At 41.9% G+C, this 16,444-nt stretch overlaps 1 protein-coding gene across 10 annotated transcripts in view; it reads right to left on the bottom strand.

Moving 5' to 3' along the window:
• The window catches only part of tns1a (tensin 1a), a 248,155-nt gene that overhangs the window by 197,569 nt on the left and 34,142 nt on the right, over window positions 1-16,444 (bottom strand). The window contains exon 1 of one of the 10 annotated variants that reach the window (XM_037536610.1): window positions 10,462-10,985. The exons of the other annotated variants lie outside the window; for them this stretch is intronic. Coding sequence (XP_037392507.1) covers window positions 10,462-10,557 — 96 coding nt within the window. The 5' untranslated portion in view covers window positions 10,558-10,985. Of the gene's footprint in view, window positions 1-10,461; window positions 10,986-16,444 lie in introns of those variants that run through there. 10 annotated transcript variants of the gene reach the window in all.

Raw genomic sequence — 16,444 nt, 5'->3', positions numbered from 1 at the left:
GGAAGCTATAGAGCGGAAAATTATAGTTGCCATCCCATCCATCCATCCATCCATCTTCTAAGCCGCTTCTCCGTCAGGGTCGCGGGGGGGTGCTGGAGCCTATCCCAGCAGTCTTCGGGCGGAAGGCAGGATACACCCTGGACAGGTCGCCAGTCCATCACAGGGCAGACAGACAGACAGACAGACAGACAGACAGTCACTCACACCTAGGGGCAATTTAGCACGTCCAATCGGCCTGACTGCATGTCTTTGGACTGTGGGAGGAAACCCACGCAGACACGGGGAGAACATGCAAACTCCACACCGAGAGGACCCTGGCCGCCCTGCCGGGGAATCGAACCCAGACCCTCCTCGCTGTGAGGCGACAGCGCTACCCACCACGCCACCGTGCCACCCCACGTTTGTAAAAGATCGCAGTAAAACAAGCTAATTCCGAAATCCTAAGCTGTTAAGTAACAGTCTTGACATCTGATTTTATTTGCATAAACCATAACCCAAGCAGGAAACTACGACAACGGAGCAGCAGTAATGGGATTGGCAGACTATTCGCAGAAATTGTACCCTTCCAAACTACGAATGGATGTATGGACCCATGTATCAGCGTGCATGGCTGCTATTCATCTTTAAACGAGTTGGATGAAGTTTGCTTCCTATTCGCCAGCTTCTTAATCGAACCTTCCGTTCCACCTTAAATGCTCCACCTTATACAGGAGCCAGAATGTAACTGTTGCACCATTTAAGGTGGAACAGAAAATTCGCAAAACAAGCTGGCAAATAAGAGTCCACCTAACAGGCTCCCACCTGTTTGACAGGATCTGTCCCATTTTAAAGTCAAAGATGTTGCTCCGCACTTTTCACTCCAGACAGTTTCTCAGTCCTGGGACAATATCAAGCATTTCACACTGAAGAGACGAGCAGTTTAAACTTTATTAGCATCACGACTCCAAACGCAACCTGTAAGTAGCCATGCTGTGTGATTTGATCCACGTTTTGACAGCTGAAGTGAGATTATCTTACACTGACAGCTGTAGAGGGAGCTAAAAACTATAATTTACTCTCTGTCAGTTGATATCTAAAGCAAATAGCTAGTATATGTAACGTTAGCTACTAGAAAGAATAGAATACACTGCATAAAGACCTAGCTATTTACACAGAGGTTCAATTTAGTTTCCTGTATGTGTCCATTTTAACAAATTGCTTCTGTGTGGGCCATCACAGTGCCTTGCTGAAAACCAGCACACAGGAGCAGAGCTCATCCAATTCTTCGTGAGCGCACCAAAAAGGAAAAATCAGATTTGTTTCAGTCTAAAGCCAAATCATAGGGTTGTAAATAGGCATGTAAAACTGCATCTGGGCATTTTGTACCTCAAGCAATGTCACATACCTTTTATGTAGGCAAAAAAGAACAATTTAAAATTCTGAATAATTTAAAATACTGAATAATTGCTTTCTATGGCACCTTTAAATACAAATCTCACCAAATTTTCAACATTTCTTCATAATTCAGTCTTTGAAAGTTAAGCAAAGCCATTCAGCATGTTTTGCTGCAATGGTGCATTATAGAGAAATTGACCAACTCAGATTTCTTTGGTGATGGGAAACAGAGCTTTCAATACAATACAGTACAAATACAGCCATTTTAATTACTACTCAAAACAACCTGTGAGTCTACACAATCACTTAGCAACCACTGCTAGGTAATGTTACCTGGAGGACCTGTAAAAGTGAGATCCTGTCACTGATAAAGTCATTTTATATCCCACAACCAGAAACAAATTTTACTAACGTCATCATCACCAGTTTGTCTGAAATTTGTTACTTACATTGGTCGTTAACCACAGAAGCTAAAATGGACTTTGTCAAAATGTCGAAGCAAACGTATGTTTCAGTGCATTGAGTCATCAAGGGTTAAACACAAAAAGACCATACACGTATTTACTGCGTTGTTGTCTCATCCTTTGTATATCTCAGCTGTCTGATTGAAATGAATTATGTCATCTTCACTAAGCAAGAATTTGTTAAGTGGACGCAGGCTGTTGGGTTTGTCTTAATCCAGCATTTTGGTTAATGTCAGTTGACACAGCGGTGGTGGGGTGGAAGCATTGGAAAAGGTATATGACTGCACTGCTGTCAGCAATGGGCTACATACTGATATTATGACACTGCAGTATACAGCAACTGTATCTATCCAATTGGCTCAAACCCATTTTTTCACAGGCCTACTCAGTAATGTATTTCTGCCTATGTCAATATGTTGTCTTTGGGTATTACTTGTCTTAGAATGTCCTGCATGCACCCCTCTGCTATCAGTTTAATTAAAATAATAACAATAAAAAATGTGTTGGGCCAAAGTCTTATCTCAAAACTATCAAAAAACATTGTCTCAGGCAACAGGCCATGTTTTCATAACGGTTCCGTGTGTTAGTAATAATGCTTTTAGTGGTAAATTGAAAAACACTTTAGTTGTCTGGTTCTAATTACCACCATTATGAACAATTCAAACTCTGCAAATTTCTCTAGAGTGGCCAATTCCATATCAAATCATTCTGACTTTGTTTCTATCCTAATGATTTAATAATGCAGACATTTGGGTGGATTTTTTCTTAATTCCTTGCACAAACTGGGCTCAGACGTTCTAGATATTGTTCATTTGAAACAAACTGCAGCAGGACAAGAAACTGCTGAAATCCTGGTGATGATAATGCTGTAGGCTGTTGGTAACTGATGAGGCTGAGCTATCTACCTCATAGTCCATACTGAGCATGCATATGTATGTGTGTTTGGGTTTGTGTGGAGGGGTGTGCCTGCCTGTGGTGTGTGTGTCTTTTAGGAAATATGAAATGGCCTATTGTGCACACACCTCCCTCAGAGCTGAAATCAAAATTCCTTGCGTTTTTACCCCTCCTCTCACAACACTGCGAGAACTGTGCCTCTGGTCTAAGAATTTAGATAAAATCCCAACAGCTCCCCTTAGTGGACATTTCTGAGCCAATAAGAAGAAGCCAGTGCTTGCAGTCTTACTGACACCACTGCACTGCTGGGTACTTAGACCTCTAGAATACAAAGGCCACTTGATCTTCTGCCAACAGCACCACAGACGCAAACACCATCCCACTATGATTTGCAAATGAAGAAATGAAGCATTTTTTAATGCAGTCCTAAAATGCCAGGACACTTCTGTTTAAATTTAGAAGAGGAAGATGCTCTGAGCAAGGAACAGTTAAAATATACAGTCATAAGCAAATGTTTTAACATCTCTAACTAAACTACTTTCCAAATGAACACAAACTATAGAGGATATATGCTTAGAACGTAATTTAGAACAAACAAACAAAATTTAATTTGACCAGGTGCATCCAAACTTTTGCGTATGACTGGGAAACAGGCAGTAATAAGACACAGCTTTTCCCATCCAGGACAAAGGGTCTCTAACATGAATCCCAAAGTTAGGAATCAAACTTTTTTTTAAAACAACATTCAATATTCAGCCTTCTCATCAACTTTAAATGATAAACTTCCCAACACAGCGGGGGTCTTTAGTCTGTCTAAACCTCTAAGGCCCAAAAAGCCCTGATGCACATGTTTTAAAGTTCTTTTAATCAATGGCCTATCAAAACTTTCAGCTAAACCACAGAAAAGATATCTCCCACTTTACCTGCTGCCAAGCATAATTCTTTGTGTGATCCTTGGGGGGGGGGGGGGGGGGGAGGGGGTCAGTAGTGACAGTTCTTAATGTTCCACACCGATTTTCAGACATTTCAGACGCATTTTCTTCAACACAATGGGATCCATCACAGACACACACACAATCTAAGCCGCTTATCCTTCTGGGTTGTGGCGAATGCTAGAGAATATACCAGCTGTCCCTGGGAGAAAGGCATTGGGCGTATACACCCTGGACAGGTTGCCAGTCTATCCCAGGGAAGACACACAAACATATACATTGCCACACACATTCATACCTGGGGCAATTGGAGCATCTCCAATTAGCTAAAAGAAAAAAATTAATTAATTAAAGCAACCAATAGAAGATGTGGTTAGTAGTTAATGGCACAAAAACCTCCCAATAAAAAATACCCCATAATAGTGCTTTTGCATATTGTCATGATTGGCCCCTCCCAGTCCTGTCCATGTGCTCGTGTTGTGTTTCAGTCTTCCATGTGCGTCTGCTTACATGTCCATGTGCTTCTTTGTTTGGGTTCCTTCCTAGTCCGGCCCCCTTGTTTTCTGACTCCGCCCCTGATCGTTCCCACCTGTTTTCCACCTGTGTCCTGTTATCCCTTGTTATCCCTATTTGTATTTAAGCCCTGTGTTTTCCTGAGTTTCTTGTTGGTCTTTTGTTTGATATGATTCATGTTTGATGTTTGAACTGTTTATAAGCCTGTTCTGCTGACGTGCTGTTTGTATAGTTTGGATTTGTTGTATTTGCCCTTAATAAAAGTCACTTATCTCAGCCTCCACACTCCCCACCGTCACACATATTTTACTTACTACTCATTACTGTCCCTAATAATGGATTGGGTTTAAACTGATCGTCATATAATCCCTGTAAAAGCCTGAATATGTAATTGTTTTTATTTGTTTGTTTGTTTGTTTATTACTGAGACAAAAAAAGCTCAGTACAATGATTCATATATGTTTAATTGCCTAAGGGGCACTACATAATGAACTTTCTTTCTAAGCCAGTTTCAGTGGTCTAATTTGTGTACTTGAGAGTAAGATATGCATAATCATATTTATTGCTCAATCAGTATTTTATTTAGTGTTGTAGACTGAGTGACAAAACTGGGCCAGTCACGCTGTTTCTGTATGGCCTGAACTACACATTACTGGAGAATACAACAAATCAGATCATTTATGTAACCAAAACAAGGCATTAATTACTGCAGAGCTTCAGAGAGCAGGAGAGCTCTCTCATCATGAATTCACAGGCCACTCCGGGACAGACATTTGAGCACTGTACAAAAGTTTTAGACACCTGAGAAACTTTAAAGAGCCATTTATCTGGCCAGTAAACATTTATTTTCTCAGAAAAGCATTTACTTTACAATGAATTAAAAAAAATATTAATGCAATAATTTGTGATTTTATACGTGTATACGAGTTTGTTTAAAGATGCCACAGAATGCACAAATTGTACTCTAACGTGTCAAAATAAAGGGTATGTGTCGTTGGTCAGAGCAAAAACACGTTGTATGGAGAATACACTGAGTGCGTAAAGACTGATAAGCAATAAACATAATAAACACAGCCCAAGTTCCACCTGGAATGCAGCAGTATCATAACCTCTGCTCTCCAGCCTCCTGACCTGTGAGGCTGAGTTTGAGGTGTTTGAACAGTGAGCCAGAGTTGAAGAAGGCAGCTATCGAGATAAATAAAAGCAAAGGAATTTTTTAAATTTCAGGTTTTTTTAGTTAGTTAGGCTAGTTTTTTGGAGCTTGCTGGTGGCTTCAACCATCCAGAAGTGGATAAAATCACACAGCATGGCTACTCACAGGTTGATGTTGGCGTTCCAACTAACAACTCAAAACAAAGTTTAAAGAACAAAGTTTTAGAACTTTTTGTTCTTTAAAGAAGAATTTCACAGATTTTTACATTGCTTCATAATTCTGTTCATAATTCTGGTGCGTTGTCCAACACCAGGTTGGGCTAATCAATATGGGGGCATTGTGGAGAAATCTGGAACCAAACTTTGTTCTTCAAAAGTAGCTCACAGGAAATGAACAACTTTGTGGAAAAAGACACCTTGTTGCTTTCTACTGTAATTATGTTTTTTAATATGCATTTTAATGATGGCGACTTTACCAGCAATAACAAACTTATTGCCATGACAAATGGTTTCAAACAATGTGTTTAGGTGTCTCAGGCTTTTGCACAGTACTGTATGTCCACTAAAACAGGTCATGGGGCTAGAATGAAAGCATCTAGACTGTTTTCGCATGTGCGGAGGTGAAGTGGCTCGTTCATCACGAGATGTTCAAGACTAAAGCGTTTCTCCTTGGCTGTCGGCAGGGTGCACAGCACCGACTAATTTACGAGCCACCGGGACATTAGTGAAATGATTGGAGAGGGCGACAGGTCCTCCAGTGTAATGGCTACCCAGGAGAGATGTGTGCAGGGAGCCTTCAAAGTGTTCCTGATGAGGAAGAAAGAGATTAATACCAGGAACAAAAGACAAGGCCCTGGAATTGTCCTCCCTTACAGTAAACTACTGCCCCTACACAGCTATCCACATTCGCACCTCCATCCTCCAGCCCAGCACTCAGATCCCACATGGGATACTCTGACTTCAGCTGGACAGCACTAAGAATCCACTCCCTGGATCCTCTCGAGAAACACTCTCATTCAGAGTGTTATTATACAATCATATGCAATAGTTTGTGCACCCCTGGTCCTTAATTTTAAGTAAAAAATGTTAACAAATCATCTACAGCAAACTTAAATACAGCATCTTTCTGCAAATTTTAATTTTCTTTCCTGAGTTTAACATATTTGAGATAAAACTATAATCATATAATAATATAAAATATACCATATAATAATATTAAACTGTAAATGTGCTGCAGTCACATTGTATGTTCCATTTTCTTATGATAAATTCAGCAAATAAACATTGATTGTGCATTAAAACGTGAACGTGTGAATGTGTACTTATTTGCATTTAGAAAATTAACAAAAAGTCATTTGACCAAGGGTGCCCAAACTATTGCATATGACTGTATAATAGTTGGCAAATGCAGTGTTAGGAGTCTTGTCCAAGAACCCTTAAGGCCAGCATACACCAGATACACCAAGCTTACATCAGTTATGGAGCAGTAATATCACTAATGTTAAAGTATACTGTTGTCAAAACCAGTCAAACTGACCAACACTATTGCTGTAAATAACCCTGTGGCTGGTCTAATGTTAGATAAGAATGGTAACCACACCGTTTTTTTTATTATTTAATTATTTATTTTATTAATAGACAGTATGACTTTCTCTCTCTCATTCAGAGTTTTTTCTTCTTTAAATATGCACTGTTTGCAATAGCAATAGCTTGAGCAGCTGCTGTTAGTAACGCTCAGGCCTTCACAGAGCACAGGGACAGACTAAAAACACCAGGTTTTCAAGCTGCCTTCAAGTCCTCGTTGGACGTTCCTCTTTCTTTTCTTACATGGCTGGCAACTTTGGAGATTGTAAGTATGAGTTGATGTATAGTTTTGGTCAGAAAAAGATTTCTGTTTACTGACATGAAAGAGAAGAGTTGCAATACAAAATGATACGTATGAGGTTATTTACATTTGTATATATTATCATATTTCATGTGTAGATTATTTAGGCTTGCAGTGTTCGTGTGTGGCTGCTGAATAAGTGAAATACACCCAGTTTTCAATACAGCTGTCAGCAGCTCCCATTACTTGCCCTCAACTCAGAAAAACTCAGGGTCATCAAAGAGAACCGTTTCTTTTAGCCACATCAAAGAACTTCAATCAAGGTGGCTCACTGTTCTTCCAATTGTTAGCGGCAGTTAAGGCCAATTTGATGAACCTAATGTTAATAAAACCCGCTGATAAGAAGGAGTCAACTCTCGACAACATAAGCCTTGGTCTTAAGGGAATCTCGACACAAGTTATGATCTTTACAAGTCATTTCGACGTAGGCAGGACTAAACCATGTAAAAAAGAGAACCTATTTATGTCTTACCCCTTGGATAAAATGTAGAATACTTGGAATGTATATTATTAGGCCTCTCAGGGGTGCAGGATGATCTAGAGAGCAAGTTAAACTGAAGGAGTTTGTGTCTACTGGCTTATTTATTGTTCTTCTTAAGGGTGGTTTATATCCTGCTCTCACTTTGTCTTAACTGTCAAAGTTTCTTTATTGGTTACGTCCCAAAATGATTTGTACATAAATTAAACAAAAAACTCTGCTGACTTTCTAGCAGTTTGGCATTCAATTCTACAGGTGCCAAAAGCAAATTTGTTTTATCTGATCAAATGTTTCAGTATGTTGTTTTTTTATGCAAATGACCAAAAGTAGATATTCTTTTACTGGGCCATAATGATATTATTTCTTTACAATACAATACAAGCTCATCTTCATGTAGTTTACATGTCCCGATACTGACATGGGCAGATGTTTCCATCTTTACAGCTCCTGTTCTTTTTCAACTTGTTCAACTTGATGATGCAGAACTTCTGAACGGGAAATCCTGTGTGGGGTTGTAGTGTTATCCACTATGCTATCTAAGGGCTAGTGACCCTTAAAAAGCTGAGAAAATCAGAAATCTCTGCTCCACCAACCTGATCCTGTCTGCCTAAAGCTTTGGCAGGCGTCCCTGCCCCGGCTGGGGTGAGCAAACGTGCCAGAGGTGAAGTGCAGGCCATACTGAGACGAGTGTGACTCTTGCTGAGCTACACAAGCACATTGAGGAGCAGTTAGCAAGCTGCACCAACACGGTGCTTATCATGGCATGGCAAGGGTAAGCCAGAGTCAGCGATCATTTACTTGAAGTGTAATCCAAGCTGAAATAATGGTTTCTTCATCTACTCAAGGAAGTCCTGGGACACTAAAGTTTCCTATGCAGTGAGGAGACATTGATCGTGCCCTTCTAGAATTGAACAGGAACATCTGGTTGCAAGATTTCCCCAAAATCATCCAGTGCGCTGGTAACCAGCACATTCATGACTACAAATATTTAGACACAAGTCATATAAGGTTCTAAAGCTGTCTCTGTCTCGGTCTCTCCTTGAAATTATTCCTCGTGCAGGGAGACTCTGAGGGAAACGCTTAAGTAACAGTATGATGAAGTGGAAGGCAGTAAGCACAAAAGGCTTCTGAGACAAGATTCCTCACTCGGGCAGAAAGTTTACCATCAAAAATTAAGGAGTGTTCCAAAAGCAGAGTGCAGATCCTGCAGGCCTTGTGTAAAAAAACGTTTAAGAGAACAGCTAAACATTTCCTCAGTGTGGCTGCTGAAAATTGCTATTCTAGAATGATTAGTGAACCACTGTCTATCAAAGCCTTGACTTGGACTACATTTTCTTTTTAATGGAAAATCACCTTTGACCACTGTGCGGTCCAGGACTAGGCATAATCCCTGTCCAGGAAACCTACTCATACAGTAACATCTGACTGACTATCATGTGAAACACCTGTGTGTATGTGGGTATGGATGTACGTGTGTATCTCACAACCTGTGCATGTCTGTATGTCTGTCCAGCTGACCACATATAGTGTGTATGTCTGTCCGCCTACCTGTCTCCCTGTCTGCAAATTGTCTTACCTGTCTATTTGTATCCACTATGTACCTGTCTGTCTGTGTATCTGAACTAACATGAAGGAAACGGTGCAGAATACGAAGATGGCATATGTCCTGCTATAGCTAGGAGAACAGATCACAACGTACTGACACATCAGTGTAACAGCAAAAGCTCTCAGTCTGAACGAAGCATGTTCGGCAAGAGGGAGGGGGGTTGGAAGAGTTGGGAGAAAGGGAAAAAAGGACTTTTCATAAAACAGCAATGGATGAGAGTGGGCTAAGGGAGCCAGCTGGGGAGCTGAATGGAAAGCACTTGGTTATGGTGTTAGCAAGATCTGAGAAAGCCTTGCTGAAGTACGTGAGCAGGGAGAGATAGAGAATTGGGGGATGGGAAAAAGAAAAAAGAGAGTTCTGCGGCAAGGGGGGGGGGTTTGCAGCAGACATCAGGAAAAGCGCTGTGGTACGTAATGAGCAAACCAATCGCAACTTGACCCCTACTCTCGCCACCCCGTTCACCTCACATGGGGCACCAGTTTGCCAGCTCCAGCAATGCTCTCAAGGCTTATGATCATCTCAAGCTCTTCCAGTGCAATCATTCTGTAAAACTCTGTCGCACTACCAAAACCAACCAATTAGACCAGAAAGCTTTCCCCTTAGGGTCATTCATGCCATGGCTGGTGGGAACTTGAGATAAGACTGAGGGGCTGGCACGGACAGGCTCTGTTTAATCCTTAAAACAAAGGCTTTAGAATAGAAAGCACTATGTAAAAGAATGGAAGCTAAAATGATTGACACCTCATTGTGCTATCAAAGCTGCTCAGGTTGAGTGCCTAACGTAAAAGCTCGTTTTTCCTGGGTTTCATATGTGGAGAGATGTAAGGAATGATTGATTCAGGCACATCCAGCAGGGCTGCTCTTCAAGCAGTGTGCTGATGAGACACTGTCGCAGCTTCAAATTGTATGAACTCTCAGAATTGAGAAAAGGATATGTGGGTACCCACCTGAGAGATCAGTTAGCATCCACAGGTAAGGCAGGAGAAAAGATGAATTTAGAAAGGAATGCAAATTGTGCAGGTCAAAAAAAAAAAAGAGAGAGAGACTGGTTTGTCTGTTAGGTAGCAGATTCGTTGTTGGCCACCACTAAACGAGAGCTGTGTAAGGTGACCCTTCGGTGTATTGTTTGAGATGGTGAAAAGTCAGTCCAAATGCAGCCTTACCTTATCCCTTCTGGCTGCTCTCAAAGGGAAGAAGCAGGAAAAGAGGAACTTCCCCCAGCTAATGACCGCTGCTAGACACCAATTCAGCCGGGCCATGGCGGATTCTTTTGGTCAGCGCTTCTCCTGCTCTCTCTCTTTCTCTCTTTCACCTTCTTTCTCTCCTGGTTTCCAGGTAAATCCAGCAGCGATGTCCTGGCAAGAGGACCAGCCCCCTCTTAGCCTGTCTCGCGTGCTGTGTTCATGCAGAATGAACAGCGCTCACAGCATCGTCAGTCCCGTGCCCGGTAGAGGGGGGCGGCAAGCGAGCAAGAACGCTCAGTCCACTCACAGGTAGCCAGGATCTGCCCGCTGCTCATGGGCTCGCACTCACCAGCTACCTCACTGTGAGGATGCTGCAAGCCTGCAACACTCGGTCTGGCGAATGAGGCAGATACGTGGAGGAGGGGGCGAGAGAGAGAGAGAGAGAGAGAGAGAGAGAGCAAGCGAGGGTGAGAGACAGAGGAAGAGAAGAGAAGAGAAGAGAAGAGAAGAGAAGAGAAGAGAAGAGAAGAGAAGAGAGAAATGGACAGACCCTGGAAACTGCAGTCAAGCCAAAATGAATGAGAGTGCAATAAAAGGAGAAAGAGGAGAGAGAATCCAAATGTCCGCATGTGAGAGAGAGAGAGTGAGAGAAGGCAAAAAAGAATCTGCGTGGAAGAAGGGGAGCGAGGCTCTGAAAGAAAAGGCACGATAATGAAGGAAATGAAAAGGGGGGGAAAGGACAGAAAGAAAAGACAGAGGAGATAGGATAGAAAAAGAGAAGGGTAGAGGACAAAAGGGAGCAAGCAGCAGAGAGAGAGAAAGAGAGAGAGAGAGAGAGAGAGAGAGAGAGAGAGAGAGAGAGAGAGATTAAAAGAATAACAGCCCCTGAATTCAAAGCAGATGTACACCATGAACGTGTGTAATCACAGAGAAACACACACACATTTGAGACAGCAGGAATCGTCTGGAGATAAGAGGGGGAACGAGGTACAGAGATTATAGCACAACAAAGTGGGTCGCTGTGAAGGCTGTGTACACCATGTATATGAGCAGCGCAGTCTGTGTGTGTGTGTGTGTGTGTGTGTGTGCGTGTGTGTGTGCGTGTGTGTGTCTCCTATGCACTGTGATTAGTGCTGTAGCGTCAATGCTGCCTGTTCAACTGCAGGTGCACCGCACCACTGCAGAGTCGCTACGGTTCACTAAGAAACCCATTCTCACTCTGCACAGAGAGAGAGCGAGTGAGAGAGAGAGAGGAAGATGAGGAGAGTGAGTGAGAGTGATTAGTGTGGAGGACAGAGAGAGAAGGAGGATAGATAGGAATAGCGAGCAAGAGGGAGAGGAAGATGGGGAGAGAGAGAGAAAACAAGAGGGGAAAGAAAGGGATGGAGATGGGAGAGCGAGAGGCAGAGAGAGAGAGTGGAGGAGCCAAGACGGGGAGAGGGAGAGAAAGAGAGAGGGGAGAGAGACATATACAATAATTGGAGAGAGAGAGAGCCAGAGAGATAGAGAGAAAATGTGTGAGAGAGAGAGAGAGAGAGAGAGACAGAGAAAAGCACAAAGATGTTAAGAGTGAGCAGGAGAGAGAGGGAGAGTGAGGGAAAGACAGAGCAAGAGAGAAAAGGAGGAACATGGGTAGAGCAAGTGAGAGATTAGCATGGAGGAGAGCGAGGGGGACGCAGAGCGAGAGAAAAAGGGAAAAGGAGAGAAGAGAGAGAGAGAATGGAGTGGGGGGGGTGACTGCGTAATGATTTTGCTTTTCCTCTGAACCCCCCCCTTCATTCCGCATCGTCACCACATCACCCATCTATAGTGAGGCAGTTAGCTTTCTCACACGTATGTGATCACCAAAGCTCTACTTGACCAAAGCTACCTCTGGACCCTCTGTTTATTCCCCCATAGACCCACTCTGTTGACCAATCAAGAGCCATTCGTTTGCACATGTCAAAAATGAGCATCTCCCAGCTCACCTCATACAGCCATTTCTATACATGCAGGCATAAATCACAGCCACGTAACACACTGAATGCTACAGGCTGCTGTAGCTGCTTTCGACAAATCACAGAAGCATGAATCGCTCGCCCTCTCCTGGCAATGGAGCTGCTTGTTATCATAGATTCGGTGACATACAGCGGTAATTTGCATTGCAGATGTGGATTGATTCGATTGGTTACACAGAGACTGTGTCAGGGTGCGGGAATCTGTGTCAGCAAATGAATGGGAAGTACCGAAGGCACTTTATGAGGTTAAGCTGAACACCTTGGTAGATCTGTGGAAACAGAAATATGTAGAAGTCATATCTACGTATTAGTGTTTAATTTCAAGGTGAAATTAGAGATTTTTCAATTGTCTGCACAACGGTAAATAAAGTCATTTAGAGTGTTTTGATTAAAACAGTACAAAGTAGAGCAACTTGCTGAGGGGTTTGCAGGGGTCTTGATGACTACAATGCAAATATAGCCATTATATTTACTATCCAGTATGACCGGTTAACCTACACGTCCCTTTTTTTCATGTTCATAATGATAAAATAGTGGTAAGTCTGAAAAAACGATGGGTTCCCCTATTGAGTCTTAGGAAGTTTTTCCTTAGACCCCTTTTGTTTTACCTGTAAAGCTGGTTTGTGACAACGCTCATTGCAAAAAGTGCTATATAAAGAAATCAATAGATAAATTTTGCTCTGTAGTGTTTGGATCTGCAGCATTGTGGCTAGGCTAATGAAAGCTTAGTCAGCAGGTCAAATGTGCCACACACCACAGCACAGGCTTGCTTCTAGCTAACTGATGCTAAAATGACCCCCGTTTGGATGATATCTGAGAGGGCAAGGTTGAGTGATTGCTGTTAGAGTGAAAGCTGGTTGGGTGCAAAAGTGGGTGCTCTCCAATTAAACTAGCCTTTCGAGTAGTAACAGCAACTTCTAGATATGCCAGCTGCTCACCTATTTGTTGAGCTGACACTTGGCTAAAACAGGTCACACAAAAGTTGAAAACATTTGAACTTTATACGACCCTGCACATCTGCTGTGGCAGCCTCTGTTTTCCACTGCTTACTCCACTGTGCTCCACGCTTAGTTTTTCTGAGTTTTTCCTCGATCTGGTTTGTCCCCTCTTTCTACCAGCACCACCTGTCTATAAGCTCCCACTCCACCAATCGGTAAATTATACATAGGCAGAATGTGTTTATTTGGTTGTCCAACATGGAATAGAAATAGAAAAATGTCATAATTTGAGAATACCATCATCATTTTCAAACATTAAAGGATACCTGACAGAGTATTTTGTAATAAACCACTCTGAATGACTTCACATCCTAACAATTTAATAATGAAGAAAATTTGAAAAGTGCATGGACCCCCTTTTGTGCACGGTTTTAAAGGGGTGGCTGAGGTGGCCAGGCTGTTTCGTGAAATCTGAAAATTTAGGCCATGTGATTGGCTTCCACCTCACTGTGGATTGGCTGTTTGAGCTTTTAAGAAGAGAATTGGAACAACTCTCCCTACTAAAACAACGACATCCCCCAACTCTTCTGTACTGCTTTGTCTTAAAGGGGAGAATGTACTGGAAACTGCAGATTGGCGATCACCATAACCCCCCCACCTACCACCCTCACACTTTCTCATTGAGAGCATGTGACTTCTGTATCAGCGATCAACCTCCTCTCACTTTTGTACTGCCACCCTGCCAAAAGTCCGTGGCACTTCTTTGCAGGTAAAATTTTCCAGTACCACCACTGCTTACCCTCTATGCTGTATTATATCATATCATACCAGAATCATGACATGACACCATTTGAAAATGCTGAATGCCCTTTACATTATCTAAATATTTCATGAAGAATTAGCTAAAAGCAATAAATCAAAATCAAAACTGTTCCTTGACATTGTCTTGTTATAATGTGTGTTAAAGGGCCCACATCACGGACAACTCGGGTTTACTCATCTTTTTGAAATACATTTGACTCAGTGTGTAACAGGTTGGTACAATATGTAAACACTGTTATAGTTGTAAAACATACCTCTCACTCTCAGGCCTACATATGAAAACTACACCCTACAGCCCATTTTGAATTGGGCGTTTTAATATCACTCTTTCAGCTCATTTACATATATGCACTTGTTCAGTCTCATTTACATATATCAGGTCAGAATTATGACTTTTTTATACATAAAACTCAATTTTGAGGGCACAAGGATTTGTGACTAATTAGCACATATATTATTATATCATTACACATTATAACAATCTATTACATAATTAAAAGACATCATTAAAGATGTCACTTCTTCAAAATAACTTGTGGTTTTAATCAGTGCTGTGTACTGCAGTGCTCAACTTTTCCATGGTGAGAGCTGCTATCACTCTCACACAATGCACCAAAGATCGGATTAATCACAGCATGACTCATCATCACAACCAGTCCTTTCTTTCTTCCCCACAAATCTGTGTTTGCCTGCCTCTGATCCTCGCTGTGCTCCCCGTTCTATTGTTTTCATGCACACAGCCAACTACGAGGTGAGATAGGAATACATGTCAGATCAACAGCAGGCAAACTCCAGTGTCACCCACAGCAGCTCTCTGTCTAGGAGAGGAGGGGTTGGGGGCAGTCATTACCTGCTCTTCAATGTGTGGAGTGTATAAGCAACACCAACAACAACATGACCCAGAGACCTAATAATGCAACAATCAATCCGGACACATTTGTAGGGCTTAGTGGCGTTAGCTTTGATGAGGTGCTGACTCATGGAGGAGCTAGCTGAGGAGCCAGCAAGAGAAAAGAGAGAGAGAGTCAAAGAGGGAGAGTCAGAGAGAGAGAGAGAGAGAGAGAGAGAGAGAGAGAGAGAGAGAGAGAGAGAGAGAGAGAGAGAGAGAGAGAGAGAGAGAGAGTCAATGGCAGCCTCATCATTATCGTGAGGCTAGAATCCCTGTGGACAAATCTGATCTGAGTGTACTTAGAGAAGAGATCTATGAGAGATGATGTATCATGATGACTGCCAGGGGGACTTTTCTGCTGTGCCGTGTTTCACACATGCACAACACACTTACATACAAACACACACACACACACACACACACACACACATTCTCACACAGGGCAGAAAACGATGTCTTTCTCCATAAGCAGGTCCATTCACCACATGCAAGCGATACTGTCACGGCACTACTGAATAATTCTTCACTGCTGGTTTATGAAAATTAGTGTGACCCTTAAAGTACCCCTAAAAATGTAGTTTAGCCCGTGTATTAAGATATATTGAAAATATTTAAAATAATTTTGTTGAATACATTGTTATATATTTTACATATTATTTTAAGCCCAAGAAAGTACCAAAAATGGCCAAACACGGCCAAAACACAAGTAAATATCTACAAAGATAAATAAAATCTGAATTCCCTATTCCCCCCTAAAAAATTCCTAGTTCACACTTATTTCCGCTCGAAAAACCAAATGCTTAGTTTTCAAACTACTAAGCAACTAAGCTCCTGTTGTGTTGGAATGAAAACCTGAAGAAATGCCACATAAAGTTTACTCCTCACTTACAAGTATCCCAGATTTTCCAAGTCTTTATTTTATCTATACAATATATACACTCATGCACACAGGTTTATCTTATCAACTCTTCAGCAAGAAGTTGGCTCAGGAGCGTGGCTATCTCGGTATTTCATCACCTTTCCTTTTAACAACACTTAATAAGCATTTGGAGACTGAAGACCACTTTTACTGACCCAGTTTTGAAAGTGGATTTGTCCCTTTCTTCCATTGTACAAGTCTTCAGCTGTGCAACTGTATGGGGCCTTTGTTTTCATATTTTTCCATTTTATAATGCCCCCTACATTTTCAGTGGGAGACAGGTCTGTTACCATGCTGTTGTAATACATGCAGAATGTGGCTTGATGTTGTTATACAGTATATGTATCTTTCAGTGTTAATGGTGCCTTCACACACATGCAAATGCCATGAGCATTAA

This window comes from Pygocentrus nattereri, chromosome 30, assembly GCF_015220715.1.
Source record: "Pygocentrus nattereri isolate fPygNat1 chromosome 30, fPygNat1.pri, whole genome shotgun sequence".
Taxonomy (NCBI): Eukaryota; Metazoa; Chordata; class Actinopteri; order Characiformes; family Serrasalmidae; genus Pygocentrus; species Pygocentrus nattereri.
This window is presented reverse-complemented; position numbering and strand designations above follow the sequence as displayed.